Source organism: Triticum dicoccoides, chromosome 3B (genome assembly GCF_002162155.2).
Source record: "Triticum dicoccoides isolate Atlit2015 ecotype Zavitan chromosome 3B, WEW_v2.0, whole genome shotgun sequence".
Taxonomy (NCBI): domain Eukaryota; kingdom Viridiplantae; phylum Streptophyta; class Magnoliopsida; order Poales; family Poaceae; genus Triticum; species Triticum dicoccoides.
Genome location: NC_041385.1, coordinates 116512770 through 116529842, shown reverse-complemented (window position 1 = coordinate 116529842; position 17073 = coordinate 116512770). Strand labels below are relative to the sequence as shown.

The following is a 17073-nucleotide window of genomic DNA, read 5'->3' as shown; positions in this document are numbered from 1 at the left end:
ACAATCCCCTGAAATAGTTTCAAAAATGGAGCTTCGAGCAAAGAGATCAAAATTCGCGGGTTTGAGCAAGAACACGAGAGAGAGAGAGAGAGAGCAATGGAGAATTTTTTCTGGAGGTAGGTGATGATGTGGTTTGAAGGGATAAGTAAGGGGGGGCACGTGGGGACCACAACCCACCAGGGCACACTTGGGGGTCCTAGCGCGCCCAGGTGGGTTGTGCCCACCTGGTGCACCTCCCTCTGATATTATTTGCACCAGAAATTCTCAAATATTCAGAAAAAAATCGTATTAAATTTTCAGAGCATTCTGAGAACTTTTATTTTTGGGTCATTTTTTATATTGCACTGGAAATTCAGAAAACAGACAAAGCATGGCATTTTATTTTATTTAACTAATAAAAACAGAAAACAGAAGGTAGGGACAGAAAGTAGTGCTTACTAAATTCATTGACTTCATACCACTCAAAAATGATCCACTAATAAGGTTGATGAGGTCTTATTAACAACCACTTTCGATTAGCATGAAACCGAAGAACTATCGTAAATCACTAAGTTACCTCAACGGGGATATGAATATCCCCCCAACAATAAGCATTTATATTTCTTTTTAACACTGGGTAAAGGTAGATGAAAACTTCCAATAGTGATTGTCGGAGATTTTTCAATATCGTTAATACCATTCACTTGGAATTGTTTCTTCGGAAAGTGCACCGTATGCTCATTACCACTGATATGAAAAGTGACCTTGCTTTCATTGCAATCAATAACAGCCCCTGTAGTATTCAAGAAGGGTCTATCAAGGATATTCGACATGTTGTCGTCCTCGGGCATCTCAAGTATAACAAAGTCACTCAAAATAGTAACATTAGCAACAACAACGGGCACATCCTCACAAATACCGATAGGTATGGCCGTTGATTTGTCGGCCATTTGCAAAGATATTTCAGTAGGTGTGAGTTTGTTCAAATCAAGTCTTTTATATAAAGAGAAAGGCATAACACTAACACCAGCTCCTAAGTCACATAAACCATTTTTCACATAATTCATTTTGATGGAGCAAGGTATAGTTGGTATTCCCGGATCTCCAACTTTTTTAGGTACGCCATCCTTAAAAGTATAATTAGCAAGCATGGTGGAGATTTCAGCTTCTGGTATTTTTTTTTATTAGTGATGATGTCTTTCATGTACTTTGCATAAGGAGGCATTTTCAAGATATCAGTCAAGCGAGTACGCAAAAAGACTGGCCTCGGCATTTCAACAAAGCATTCAAATTCTTCATCATCTTTCTTTTTAGTTGACTTGGGTGGAAAAGGCATAGGTTTCTGAACCCACGGTTCTCTTTCTTTACCGTGTTTTCTGGCAATAAAGTCTCTTTTATCATAACGTGTATTCTTGGGTTGTGGGTTATCAAGATCAACTGGTGGTTCTATTTCAACATCATTGTCTGGTTATTTTTCAATATTTGGTTGGGTATCTTCATGAACATCAACATTATCTTTTTGGTTATCACTAGGTGAATGTTCATTACCAGATTGAGTTTCAGCATCAGAATAGAAACATCATTATCATTATCAGGAGGTTTTTCTATTTCAGGTTCACTAGAAGCATGTAAAGTCCTATCATTTTTCTTCTTCTTTTTCTTTCTAGAAGGACTAGGTGCAGTGGCGTGTTTCTTTGTGAATCTTGTTCAGTTCTTTTTGGGTTTCCCTCAGGATAAAGTGGTTCCTGAGTCATTTTTCCTCCTCTAGTTGCAACTCTAACAACAAAGTCATGTATGTTATTGTTCATTTCATCAAGCAATTCTCTTTGAGATTTAGCAACTTGTTCTAACTAGGTCTGTACCATAGAAGCATGCTTCCCTACACCTCTAACATCATTTGAGATTCTAAATAACAAGTCACTCAAGCGAGCAATCATATTAGAATTATATTTCAATTGTTTCATAACATTTGCATTGAAGTGATCTTGTTTTCTAATGTAATTCTCCAACTCATAAAGGCATTAGCTAGGGTGCATATTGTGAGGATTATCATTATCATTGAACCTCATTAAAGAATTTACCTCTACCACCTTAGGCAGTGGTGGTGTATCAAGCCCATGTATTTCTTCAATAGGAGGTAAATTTTTAACATCTTCAGCTTTAATACCTTTTTCCTTCATAGATTTCTTTGCCTCTTGCATATCTTCAGGACTGAGATATAATATACCCCTCTTCTTTGGAGTAGGTTTAGGCGGTGGTTCAGGAATTGTCGAATCATCATAATTTTTTAATATGTTATTCAATAAATCTTCAGCTTGTCCATGTTACACCCCGGATGTAACTTTCCATAACTGTAACTCTAATTCTTGCCTTTTCCGACTATGTGATATGATATTTCCTTCGTGGTTGGGTTTTTGTCTTTGTTTTGCATTTTGTTCATGTCATGCATTCATCTCATGTCATCATTGGCACTGCATCCGCATGTTTTCATAAAACTCAACTAAATAAATTGCATGGATCTTCGATCCAGTTAAATCGAGGGAATTCACATGATGATTTCTCTTTATAATATATCCTCTCGGTATTTTAGGGAGCTATATTGAAATATTCCATTAGTTTGGAACCACCCTCAAACACACTTGCAGTTTAAGTTATATGCCTTTCATAATTTCCTTTCCAACCTTCTCCAAACCCTATGCCCAATTCTTTCCCTAACCTTTGCTCTTATCTCTTTTTCTCCTTCCTTTTTTTGTAAGAGAAGAGAAGTAAGGAGAGAGGGAGCCTAGCAGCTGCACTAGTTGGCCCAAGGCCCAGCCGCAGCCTACCTAACCCAACCCTAGCGCTCGCCTCCTCTCCTCTCTATCCCTCGCTCTCTCCCTCGTTCCCCCTCCTTGCGCCGCCACACGCACCGGAACATCTCCCGGTCCCCTCCTCATCGCCCTCACACCCCTCGCCCACTTGCATATGTCATCTGCATCATGATATCAACATTTAAAATGCTTAAATTTGTGTTTGCATTGAATTGCTAAATGGCATATGAGGATTTTACGGAATTGTTGTTTATTGTTTTCGGCCTCATTTAAACTTGCCTAAATAGTTAGTTTACTCATGTTTCACCTCTTGCCATGTTTAACAACATTTAATATTGTTGTGTACCTAAACGAGAGTGAACCAAATACTTGAATGTGGTGTTTCGTCAATATGCAACTCGTTGCATATTGAGCTCCACTTAACTTGTAGTATTATTTGTTGCACTTTGCCATGCCATGCCTCTTTAAACCGGACATGCATCATACTTGATTGTGCATCATGCCATGCTTATGTGATGGTTGTTTACCATGTTGTTTGCTTCTTTCCGGTTGCGCTTCTCCTTGATAGTTTCGGTAACGTTGCGTTTGTGAGCATTCGTTCGACTACGTTGGTTCGACTACTTCATGGACTCGTTCTTCTTCCTAACGGAATTTCAGGCAACATGACCATTACCCTCGATATCACTTCTATCTTTGCTTGCTAGTTGCTTTGTTCTATCGCTATGCTGCGCTACCTATCACTTGTTTACCATGCCTCCCATTTTTCCATGTCAAGTCTCTAACCCACCTTCCTAGCAAACCGTTGTTTAGCTAAGTTACCGCTTTTGCTCAGCCCCTCTTATAGCGTTGTTAGTTACAGGTGAAGTTGAAGATTGCTCCATGTTGGAACATGCTTATGTTGGGATATCACAATATCTCTTATTTAAATTAATGCATCTATATACCTAGTAAAGGGTGGAAGGCTCGGCCTTATGCCTGGTGTTTTGTTCCACTCTTGCCGCCTTAGTTTCCGTCATACCGGTGTTATGTTCCTTGATTTTGCGTTCCTTACGCAGTCGGGTTTATGGGAACCCCTTGACAGTTCGCTTTGAATAAAACTCCTCCAGCAAGGCCCAACCTTGGTTTTACATTTGCCTAACAACCTATAACTTTTCCTTGGGTTTTTGCGAGCCCGAGGGTCATCTTTATTTAACCCCCCCCCCCCCCCCGGGCCAGTGCTCCTATGAGTGTTGGTTCGAACCGGGCAGCCTGCGGGGCCACCTCGGGGAAACTTGAGGGCTGGTTTTACTCGTAGCTTGACCTATCCGGTGTGCCCTGAGAACGAGATATGTGCAGCTACTATCGGGATTTGTCGGCACATTCGGGCGGACTTGCTGGTCTTGTTTTACCATTGTCGAAATGTCTTGTAACCGAGATTCCGAGACTGATCGGGTCTTTCCGGGAGAAGGAATATCCTTCGTTGATCGTGAGAGCTTGTGATGGGTTAAGTTGGGACACCCCTGCAGGGTATAAACTTTCAAGAGCCGTGCCCGTGGTTATGTTGCAGATGGGAATTTGTTAATATCCGGTTGTAGAGAACTTGACACTTGACTTAATTAAAATGCATCAACCGTGTGTGTAGTTGTGATGGTCTCTATTCAGTGGAGTCCAGGAAGTGAACACGGTTTGGGTTATGTTTGAACGTAAGTAGTTTCAGGATCACTTCTTGATCAGTTCTAGCTTCACGACCATGGCGTAGTTTCTCATCTTACTCTTGTATTCGTATGTTAGTCACCATATTTGCTTAGTGCTTGCTGCAACTCCACCTTATAACCACATCCTACCTATAAGCTTAAATAGTTTTGATCTCGAAGTTTTTGAGATTGTTGAGCCTTCATGACTCACGGATACTACCAAAACAGTTGCAGGTGTCAATGATACCAGTGCAGGTGATGCTAGCAAACTCAAATGGGAGTTCGACGAGGACCTTGGTCATTACTATATTTCATTTCCTGATGATCGGTAGTGGAGCCCAGTTGGGACGATTGGGGATCTAGCATTTGGGGTTATCTTTTTTTCATTTGGATTTGTCCATAGTCGGACTATGTGTGTACTCTGAATGATGTATGAATTATATGATCTTTGTGTGAAGTGGCGATTGTAAGCCAACTCTATTTATCCCTTTCTTGTTCATTACATGGGATTGTGTGAAGATGACCCTTCTTGCGACAAAACCACAATGTGGTTATGCCTCTAAGTCGTGCCTCGACACATGGGATATATAGCCGCATCGTGGGCGTTACAGTCCAATAGTTCGTTCCCTGAAAACAAAACCAGCACAATTATCTAGGAAGTCCCTAGAAGCATCGGTTAGTCCATTGTAGAAGATATAAAGTATTTCATTTTTCTTAAGAGGATGATCAGGCAAAGCATTAAGTAATTGGCAAAGCCTCCCCCAAGCTTGTGGGAGACTCTCTCCTTTAGTTTGCACAAAGTTAAATATTTCTCGTAAAGCAGCTTGTTTCTTATGAGCAGGAAAATATTTTGCAGAGAAGTAGTAATCATATCCTGGGGACTACGCATACAACTAGGAGCAAGAGTATTGTACCAGGCTTTAGCATCACCCTTTAATGAGAACGGAAATAATTTGAGAATATAGTAATAGCGAGTTTTCTCATCATGAGTAAAAAGGGTGGCTATGTCATTCAACTCAGTAAGATGTGCCACAGCGGTTTCGGTTTCATAACCATGGAAAGGATCAGATTCAACCAAAGTAATTAACTCTGGGTTGGCAGAGAAGTCATAATCCTTATCATCAATAAATATAGGTGAAGTAGCAAACTTAGGATCATACTTCATTCTAGTATTTGAGATTTTTCTTTATACTTGCATAATAATTTCTCTAGATCATCTCTATCCTTACAAGCAAGAATATCTCTAGTTGTCTCCTCATTCATAACATAACCTTCTGGTACCTTATGCAATTCATATCTAGGAAGGCTAGTTCTAGCAGGTGTTTCAGGAGTTTCAGTTTCAAGCTCATCATCAGATTCAACAACATCATGTTGTCTTACTCTAGCAATTTATTTATCAAGAAAGTCACCAAGTGGCACATCATCATCATTAAGCAAGGTACTAGCATCATCATAAGCATTATCCATAGCAGAAGCAGCATCATCAATAACTTGCAACATATCAAAATTGATAGCATGTGGTGGTGTTGCAAGTTTACTTATAACAGAAGGTGAATCTAAAGCAGAACTGGATGGCAGTTCCTTACCTCCCCTCGTCTTAGAGGGAAAAATCTTGGTCTTAGCATCCTTCAGATTCTTCATAGTGAATAATTGATAATAATCCCAAGTGACTCAAGAAATATAGCTATGCTCCCCGGCAACGGCGCCAGAAAAAGGTCTTGATAACCCACAAGTATAGGGGATCGCAACAGTTTTCGAGGGTAGAGTATTCAACCCAAATTTATAGATTTGACACAAGGGGAGCTAAAGAATATTTGAAGGTATTAGTAGCTGAGTTGTCAATTCAACCACACCTAAAGATTAATTATCTGCAGCAACGTGATCAGTAGCACAGTAGTATGATAGTTTTGATAGTAGTGATAGCAGAAATAGTAACAGTAATAGTGATAGCAGTATTTTGGTAGCATAGCAGAAACAATATAGGATAAATTCATAGGCATTGCATCAGTGACTTGTTGGACGATATTCATCATGAGACAGTTATAACCTAGGGCGATACGACACTAGCTCCAGTTCATCAATATAATGTAGGCATGTATTCCGTAAATAGTCATACATGCTTATGGAAAGAACTTGCATGACATCTTTTGTCCTACCCTCCCGTGGTTGCGGGGTCCATATTGGAAACTAAGGAACATTAAGGCCTCCTTTTAATAGAGAACCGGAACAAAGAATTAGCACACGATGAATACATGAACTCCTCAAACTACTGCCATCACTGGGAGTGGTCCCGACTATTGTCACTCCAGGGTTGCCGGATCATAACACGTAGTGGGTGACTATAACTTGCAAGATCGGATCTCGAACATTGATATAATGGTGATAACATAAACGGTTCAGATCTAAAATCATGGCATCCGGGCCCAAAGTGACAAGCATTAAGCATGGCAAAGTCATAGCAGCATCAATCTTAGAACATTATGGATACTAGGGATCAAGCCCTAACAAAACTAACTTGATTACATGATGAATCTCATCCAACTCCTCACCGACCAGCGAGCCTACGAAGGAATTACTCACTCCCGGTGGGGAGCATCATGGAACTGACGATGGAGAAGGGTTGGTGATGATGAAGAACGAAGATCCCCCTCTCCGGTGACCCAAACGGACTCCAGATCTGGCCTCCCAATGAAGAACAGGAGGTGGAGGCGGCTCTATCTCGTGGATCGTGATAATTCTTTCTCCCTGATTTTTTTCTGGAAAAATAGAATTTTATAGTATGGGGTTCGTCTGCGGGGCCACCTGGTGGGGACAACCCACCTGGGCGCGCCAGGAGGGGGGCGCACCTGGTGGGTTGTGCCCACCCAGGTGCCCCTTCTGGTGGATCTTGGCTCCAGAAATTCTCTTTTATCGTATAAAAACTCCTCGCAAAGTTTCGTTCCATTCCAAGAACTTTTATTTCTGCACAAAAACAACACCATGGTAGTTTTGCTGAAAACAGCGTTAGTCCGGGGTTAGTTTCATTAAATCATGCAAGTTAGAGGCCAAAACAAGACGAGAAGTGTTAGAAAAAGTAGATACGTTGGAGACATATCATTCAACATGTTCACATCAGCAGACAGCGGCTCCGCGGCGAGCGCACAAAGGCGCAAGATGAGAACGAACCACTAGAGGCAGTGCCTTAATGCTACCGAAACTATTGAACTAGCCCGGTGGCCAAGTGACACTATCCGACCGCTGTTCCGCCCGGGTTCGATTCCACCTTATGCAAGGAAAATATCTGCAAAAAAAATTTGCCTCTGCCATTATTGATATGTGGGTCCCCATTGTCATCTACGCACACCACGTCCAACACTTGCCAAAACTTCGTCCTTCGTTTTCTCTGTTTTTCGCACACTCGATATTGTGTGGGCATTTTGAAAATAGCATATCTTTTTAATTGTGCATTATATGAAGATGTGCTATGCATGAATGATGATCAGCATGATGTTAACTGGTTGATAGTTCCATTTTCGACCATGAATAAAACTTCCAACATGATGTTATCCCTGTTTAAAAAGGGTATGTTAATATAAATGCTCTGCCTCTGAAACTGAAACTTACAGTTTTTTCTCTGAGAACCACATTGTCTGCACTTTTATACTCCTATGAAATTGCATTTCTAAGTGTTAAAAATAGATCTCTATAATTCATAAAATACTTCATATGCTCAATATTGCAAATCTGAAAATCAAAATACATTCATATCTGAAAGTACTCTTAAAATATACAGCACAAAATACAATTCACAACCTGCAAATACTGACAACCCTAAGCTTTTCCTGACAATTCACAACCTGTCCGACTATTGAGCTGGGGGGTATTTACTTATCCACTCTTTCCTTTTTCTTCTCTGTCACAGACTTGAGGTCCCCTCTTTCCATCCTTACTTTCCTCTCTTTTCCTTCCTTATCAGGACAACTTATTATTTCCTTCTTTATTGATTCCCGAAACTGCTCCTTGATGCCCAGGAAACTCAAAGATATTTTTAAATTACGAATTTTGGATTGAAGGGAGCGATGTGGGACTATTTAAAATGTGTATGAACCTCCAATAATAGCACAACGGGAGCTAGCTTAGTTGGTTGAATCATGATTTGTTGGGCACGAGATTGCGAGTTCGATTCTGCGCACTATTATTTTTGCACTGTTGGGCTGGGTGGGCCGAAAAAATTGGTGGGTTGTTCACCTTCGAGTGGGCTTGAAAAAACAGAACGTGGATTTAAAAGATCGAGCAACTCGATCGAGTCTGACGGACGACGGACGAAAATTTAGGAGGAAGAAGCGATCACCCTTTTATTGGTAAAAAAGATAATTAAACTTTGTAAGCATACATCTCTTACAATTAAAGTAGCCACCATACAATTGGAATAAAATGTTGCAGAACAATGTACCAAAAATAAGGGTGAAATGCAAACTGATTCAAGGGTAAAAAAACATGCAAGGATTTCTTCATGTTGGCGGCTCGCCTGTAGAGACCAACAATTATCTTTGCTTCACAGCTTGCTAGCAATATCAGTCAAGAGCGTCCAATTTGCCGAAAAAATTGAAATAGTCAGCAACACACTGGAATTCTTAAAATCTGAACCCTACAAACAAACAAATATATGTTTGTATCATGAAAAACTTCAGATACGACTTTGGCATCTTTTAAGCAACATTACACCTAAGGAGCTAGCAATACTATGGAGATCAGGAAATGGTTAAATATGCAATGCAACAAAATTAAAATGTGTAAGTAAATATTCTGAACAAAATAAGGCACTGTTAGACACAACAAACTTAGATGATTGCAGGCAAATTGCATCTTGTCATGGCAATAAACTCAAGAATCAACTGGAACAGCATTAGCCTGTTCAGTATTGTAGTTCAGCTGCGCCTACCAGAATCACTAAAATCTAAAACTATTGTTGCCTGCTCTCTGATTTCCGAGTGACATGGTTCAATTCCTGCAAAGAAAACAGCACATTGGCAAGGCAATCAACACAGGAAAATGCAAGTACTTTAAAACTAACATGAGAACAAAAAGAAGGGTACTGTGAATAAAATGTACTGCTCAGGAGCGCGCCACCACAGGGGGAAGGGTAAAATACGATTGACATTGACCAAAGAACTGGTACCTTTGCAACAACCTAGTAAGAAAATCCCACCCAATAACTCAACAACTCTTCAGTGAACCCAATATCTACACACAATATCATCAGGGTCAATTATCCAAATGAGCCAACTAAAAGAAACGGCAATAGGGAAACAACAAACAACAGCAGGAGCAGCAAGGCAGAAAAAAACAATAGCAGAAATTGTAGGCCATGAGCAGCAAGGGCCGGCCACGAGCAAGACATGCGCAACGGCCGGCAAGCAACAGTAGCAACACGGCACACAGCAAAAATAGCAGCAAGAGTCGGCCACGATCAGGACGCATTCGAGAGCCGTCCACGAGCACGACACACTCGGGGCCGCCGACGGCAAGAGAAAGCAACACTTCCATGACGCGGGGAGACGCACGAGCACGCGAGTCCAGCAAGACAAAGCAGCAGCGTCATGAAGGGGCAGTGGGAGAAGGTGAGCTGGAGAGAGGACCTACCGGCTACCGGAGATGGTCACCGTCGTCCGCTGGACCTGGACGGATCTGACGGGAAGGGGAGGGGACGGCCAGGATCTGGTCGTCGCCGCCGGCGTCAGCGGCGAGTGTGTCAGCGGTGAGGCTGCCGCTTGCCTCCTTCTGGCCGCCTTCCGGTGCCTGCGAGATGTGAGTCAAAAGCCCATAGAATGCAAAGCTCAGAAGCAAACAGATCGAGAGAAAAGAAAAAGGCAAGCGAGATCTGGCATGTTGCTGGCAGGTGGTGTATCTCCAGGACGGTGGCAGTCTGCGCGAACTGGAGCGGCCTATCCACGGCAGTGAATAGATCCTCGTGCCCTGACCGGGAGCGCGACAAGGAGCACCAGGAGCCACTCTTTAAGGCTGAGTGGCACGATGCCAAACACCTGCACGAGGAACGGCACGTAGAGGATGAGGAAGTGCAGCCCGAATGACACCGACATGGCCAGGAGCAGCCACGGGTTGACCCACGGAGGCATCCTCAGCAGGCTCGTGTCCGTTGAGCGAGTTGAACATCTCGATCGCCACGAGCATGGAGAGTGTGAGCGTCGTTGCCTTCACTTTGCCGGCCTGGAAGTAGTCGCAGGGGTTGTCGTCGAAGGTGAAAGTTCTAGCACCAGCAATGAAGGGCGCAGCTGTGAAGTTGTCCCAGCTAGAGCACTGGCCCCAGTTCGAGAGCTGTGAGTAACTGACAAGTGTGTCGCCATCTCCAGTGAGATCAATGCCCATGAAAGATCCGTGGGTGTAACAGATGACAAAGATACAAAAGGGTTGTAACCCCCATGTAAAGGCCAATGACTTGCAAGTTATGTGATTAGTGAGAATTATAATCTCGAGAAGAAAGGCAGAGATGCCTAAAACAGATCAAACAGATATGTGGTGATCATTTACCAGGTAACAGAACAAAAACCAGGGAGTAGTCAATGAGTCGTCGCTCCTCCTTGGTGGTTTCTTCATGATGTCCTTGTCAGGCGGATTGAAACCCAAAGCAGTTGCGGAGGGGCCACCGGTGACGAGATTTACCCATAGAAGTTGAACAGGTATCAACCCCTCAGGAATACTCAAAGCAGAGGTAAGGAAGATTGAAGCAACTTCACCAATGTTTGAGGAAATCATGTATCTGCAGCAGTGAAGCAAGGGCCTTCAGAATACTCAAGGAATAGAAGGTTTTCCACCAACTGAATGTGAAGTACCTAAGCAGACACAATCACGCAATCATGCTCGATTGAGGAACATCATTTTTAGCAAGCCATATAGAACAAGCACAAATACGCAAGCAACCACAAAACTGCCAATGAGAAGTGGGAAAAAGGCTCTCAGTGCACAACCTTATGAAAGCTTTCATGTTATTGTAAATAGATCTTCCTTCACCAACTGCGGCAACTATGGTACTGAAATTGTCGTCAGCTAGTACCATGTCAGAAGCCTCTTTGGCAACCTGAAACAATAAAGATTAGATTATTCCAAAAATATAAGCTGAATAAAAGCATGGTTTTGCAAATATCACTCTATTCTTAGAACCTCCAAGTCATGTTCTACAATCTAAACAGAAAAATACTCTTGTTTTGCTGGTTTAAACAGTGTTATCTAGTTAGCATGAAAGCAGTAACAGATGAGGGGACAAGGGCTGGCAATGAGTATCAAGTTTGCTTCGATGGTGTTTTACTGCAAGAGAAAACCAGATGTGCAGTTGATCATATAAAAGGAAAACTCTCAATTAACTATGAAAGACTTCAGATGATCATGAGATCTGCATACAACGGAAAGAAAAATGCGACCAAAGTATTTGTTTCTCTTTCAGGTATTATGACCCCAAAGTCTCCATCTACAGACATATTCAACATAATCTTAGTGTCATCTACAAATATAAGCATACTGATGAGGCACAACAAGGTGAATTCAATAAAAGATTAAATTACTGGAGATAAACAAGGCAATGAAAAACAAAAGATGAACAATCTCTAGAAAAGGAGATGATAGAAAATCAACACCAATTACTATAGCAATATATAAGCAATGGGCAGTAGCAGATTCATAAACAGCAATCATATATTTATATGAAACATAAAGATGCACCTTTTTTTAAAGAGATAGAAGTATAGCCACAATGTGGTCCCGGTGAACCTCAAAGATATAGATTCGCTAACTAATTAGCCTTGCAAGCGCATGATCTGCAATCTCTTAGGAATTCCCCTCAGATTTTCTAAAAGTGGTCCCGGCAGTAGAAGATTTTCTGAAAGAATGGAATTCCCCTCAGATTAGTCATTTTACTGGTATAGAGGCAGCATCATTCAAACAGAATATAGTCCACCAAATTACCAGGTTACAGGTCACGATGAAATATCCATTATTATGCATGTACACAAGGCCTTGCAGTATTTGGAGCATAAACTTCCGTATCTCTTCTTCAGAGAAAGGAGCACTCCTTTCTCTTATAACATCGTATAAATTACAGTCCTGGAAGGGAGAAATCAGTTACATTTGAGTAGTACCGATGTCCAAGAGAGGAAAGGAAGTTTAAAAACTTGAAAGGCCCCAGCCGCCATAAGATGAATTTCTCACATACAAAATAGGAAATGTTAACCCAAGTAAATACAGTGACGTTAATGATCAAATTCAGACCAGTGTCGAAGACTATTTCCATAAATCAGTTAACTTTTAACAATATCATTATCTAATTATGCTACTAAAACAACTATACAAATGTTCATCATCACAAGAAACAACAGCATTTTTTTGTTGTTTAGCGCTGAACGGAGACACCAAATTATGATGTGAGATCATTTCCTAGATGAACACTGAACATGTAAGCTTGAAATCAAATAAGCTAATGCAAAAGGAAATACAGAAGCGGAACTGGGTCATGGGATGTTTTCTGACATACCAAATAATGCATTTCGGCAAGCGGATGTTGCCATATAGCCATTTCCTGATTTACATCAAAACCCATGAAAGCTAAGAAGATGGTGAGCTTCAGAAATAACCGTGACACTTCCGGTGACATCTGTGAGTGGGCAATACGCTACTTGAATGCTAAGAAAGGGCATGCACCTATGTAAGAAATTAGCTTACCACACCAAGCAATAGAACCCTCTGGTGCACCACTTGAATGAGGAAGAAATGAAAAAGGGCCGATGCAAAAGGAAATACAAAAGCACCACACCAAGCAGTACGTTTAACTGTACTAATTTATCTTCATGTTTAGCTAGATCTGAACATCTCTACTTAACTGTCATCTTCCTTTTCGTATGTAATATAAAGGAGAGTGGTACTGGATAAAATGCTACAACCAACAAATTTTAAAATTATATGCACCCAACACAGCAAAAGCTATGCACAGCAATAACCCAAAATGTCCTATTAACAGCTGAACATGGCATCGATCAAAAAATTCATCCATCCAAAAGTATTACATGTTGTAGTTTCCTAAATCTTTAATACATAGCGACAAAAGCTAGATGCACATTAATAAAGCTAGTGGGAGGGCATTCGATTATCACAGGAAACAAAACAAAAAACTAACTTACCAGAATAACAACCTCAAAAAATAAACCGTATCTCAATGTACAGGTAGAAGCAGTTCTGCATCAATTATTCATTCCAGGGCAATAACAACCGAGTTCCATGTTGAAATGTGGAAAATCACATTCAGATACATCATCAGAAACTTTGTTCTTTATCAAGTAATTCTACAACAATGCTCGCAAGACACATTTGAAGACTACCTACACTGGCAGGAAAAATGATCACATGAAACTTCCAAGCTATAGATGATCTCCTAACGTGGTCTTGCCATCCGGTTCATTTCCAGCAGTTGTGTAAGAGACACAGAACTCCATCTTTCAGTTCCCTCTTGAAGTTGCGCATAGAGTAGTCGCTTGACAGAGTCTATGCAAATGCTCACGGTGCCAAATTCGTACACTGGCATGCCGTTATAGGATTTGTTAACTCTAGGCATAAACAACAAACCTTGGTCAGCCGCATATGCCTGAATAGACTCCTTGAAGCTCATATCTCCCATGGCTGCTCCTGGCGCAGCATGGTAAGATGGGTATTGCGATGCTTGCTGTGCTGCATCAAATTGCCGCTTCTCTGTTGCTCTCAAGAAGCCAACATTCTCCCTAGCCCCTGGCTGCGCCAACTCATGTCCTTCAGCAGCTTGGTTCATCATCTCAAGACCAGCCGTTAGAAGCATCCGTATGCGTTCATTGGCAAGTAACTCTGGTGGGAAAAGGCCCCTCCAGCCCTTATACCAATTCATGATCTCATTGAAATCAGGATTTGGTGAGCTCAACCAATGGTACAAAACCAGCTGCCACTTGCTAAAGAAATCAACTTCCAACATATGGACCATATGGTGTACCGGGACAGCAGAAGCCCAAATCATAACCCAGTTAAACTGGTCAAACTTCTGGCTTGCTGGGTTAATCTGAAACTCCTGGAGTGCCATTTTCAGTTTAGGAATGATATAACGCACTATCAAGTCTTCCCAACTTGCTGGATCAAATACACCCTTCCATGGAGATAGCACAGCATAAGCTGATGAATCGTGAGCTTGCCACAATTGGAGGACACTACTCAGCTTGTACCGGATAGAGTGGCACAATGTCTCTATCCTTTGCCCTAGAGTTGGCAACCATGGGTGTACCCATACATGGATTGGTACACTCTCGCTCCGCGGGTCCCAAGATTCGACTGCAGCTGTGAGCTTTGGCATTATTACATGCTCCAATATTGAATGGAGCACGATAGGGGGCAGCAACCGTTCCCATGATTCAAGAAAACGGAGCATTGGTTCTGGATCCCTAGCCTTCCATGAATTAGTTCCTGATATCCGCACAGCTGGTAGGATGACCTCACTGACAAGCTGTGCATATGGAGCCATTGATTCAGTAGCATCTGAGAAATCATATGGCTGGTCTCCCTGCAGCAAATCCTTCCACGATGACATGACCTCCAAGCCAAACAATGGATTCTGCAGCGGTTGCCACCCCTGAAATACCCGGATAAGTAGTGGATGCGCAAATCGGCAAGCGACCCATGCAACACTGCACATTTTGAACTCCTCCTCATAGTGCACCTTCAATTCCTGGAAGGTCTTAAGCAACCCCCCCAGAGTGAGCAAACCAGCGGTGTCATCAACCCGGACCTTCTCCAGCACATCTGCAATTGTCTCCATAACTTGCAGCTGGTGTTTCTGCAAAGCCTCCTGCTTTGCTACTTTCTCCTTCTCTCGCACCAAACTAGCCACCTTCTCCTGCTCCCGCCGCAGCTGCCCATCCAACCTGACAATATCAGCCTCAGTCTCGTCAACAAGCAGCCGCACATTGTACTGCAACTCCGGCATTGGCACATCATTCGCCTCCATCTCATGTTCAGTACTGAGCCCCTTCAAGTCTGTCAACACACGAGCCTGAGGCCCTCGCATGTCAATCACCTTTTGGACAAATGTGGGTTGCTCATCCTGTTCCTGCTCGGCGCGCCTTGCCAACAGCTCATTCTTAGTCAAGACCTGATCCTTCTTCGCGCTGGCCTTCTTGGACCACCGTTGCTTTTCCTTCTTGGCAGGTGGTGGAGGAGGTGGGGGTGGCAAGTTCTCCTTGGGAGTGAAAGCTCTGGGCTCCTTAAACCCCTCGACGCTGCCGAGTCCGGCGTTCTTGGGGCGCAAGGTGGTCTCCACTGGTGCAGTGATTCCCTGAGCATTCTTGCCGAGGCCTTCTCCTCTCTTGTACCCCATCATAGCCATCATCTTAGCCACCTTCGTGTTGGACTCCAGGCTCCCAGGTGGCGGCGCCGGTTTTCCAGGTTCAAACCCTGCCCCCAATGCACCACGCCGGCGCTTGGCCGACTCCTGCTGCCGCTCCTTCTCCTCCCGCCTCGCGCGTGCACCCTCGGCAATCCGCTGCCCGAATCCCGTGGGCAGGTCCATGTATGGCTCCTGGTCCTCCTCTGCATCCTCCTCGGAGGCGGCGGCGGCAGCAGTGCCCGAGGAGGATGCGGCCTGGCCAAGCCCAGGCCTCTGCTGCTCCTCCTCCTCCTCTGGCTTTGGGGCACTGATGCCCTTGGAGACGAACTGCACGGGCCTGGTGAGGTCGGGCTCGTCGTCCCTGCGGCGCTTGCGGCGCCGGCGCCGGCGCGACGCCTCGTCCTCCTCGGAGTCGTAGTCGGAGTCCCCCTCGCCGAAGACGCCGTAGAGCGCGTCCTCGCGGGTCTGGGGCGCCCGCTCGCGGCGGCTCTGGTAGTAGAACTCCCCGTCGCGGCCGAAGCGGCCGCCCACGAAGTCGCCGTCCATGTCGAGGCGGTCCATGCCCTCGGCGTCCTCCTCCATGGCTCCGCCGCCTCCCGGATACTCGACCTGAGATGCTGACGCGGGCGAATCTCGAATCAGAACCTAGGGTTTCACCGAGGGTTTCGGCCAATCAACAAGATGGGACGGAGCAAGCGGGGGTGGGAACTGAAAAGGGGTGGCGGTGTCTACCTTGCCGCCGGTGACGCCTTGCCCGCCGGAGTTCGCCGCCGCCGCCGCCGCCGCCGAGCACACGTCGAGGTAGAGACGGAGGGAAGGAGGGAGGGAGCGCGTCGGAGGGGGGGGCTATTTCCACGAGCGACTGTTTTTCCGTGACAGCGCGGTCGGCTACAGCCCGTAAGGTCGGTTGTGCGTAATATGGGCTTTACCATGAGGTGGATTCGGGCTGTATTAAGCTGGAAGCATGGGCCGATAGAATGTCAAATGGCGAAGTGTGCTTGGGCCATAGTTGGTGAGGAATTAGTCCAGCATACGGTAACGATTATCACTGAAGACCACATGGCACATGTGGTAAGCAACCTGAAAAACAAACAATATCAAGATTATCACTGAAGATGTTCGGCTATGGCTAGTGGAGCTACAAGGTACAGCGAACGAAGAACAATTTATCAAGGCTGTGGTCACGCTATGGTCGATATGGTGGGTATGCAAGAAGGCCATACATGAA

General features: G+C 43.8%; 1 protein-coding gene and 1 pseudogene across 3 annotated transcripts; both read right to left on the bottom strand.

Annotated features, from left to right (window-relative positions):
• Positions 1-8829: 8829 nt before the first annotated feature.
• Positions 8830-12457, bottom strand: LOC119279382 (annotated as a pseudogene).
• A 1207-nt stretch (positions 12458-13664) lies between these two features.
• Positions 13665-16721, bottom strand: LOC119275074 (septin and tuftelin-interacting protein 1 homolog 1-like). Of its 3 annotated transcripts, none has more exons than XM_037555856.1 (2): positions 16578-16721; positions 13665-16490 (listed from the first exon to the last, which is right to left on the bottom strand). In XM_037555856.1, exon 2 carries the CDS (start codon positions 16425-16427, stop codon positions 13878-13880), a length of 2550 nt encoding a protein of 849 aa, XP_037411753.1. In that variant the 5' UTR covers positions 16428-16490; positions 16578-16721; the 3' UTR covers positions 13665-13877. The 3 variants fall into 3 exon arrangements, with proteins under 3 accessions (XP_037411753.1, XP_037411752.1, XP_037411754.1); XM_037555855.1 differs by having other exon boundaries at positions 13665-16462; XM_037555857.1 differs by having other exon boundaries at positions 13665-16454.
• Between the last annotated feature and the right edge of the window lie 352 nt (positions 16722-17073).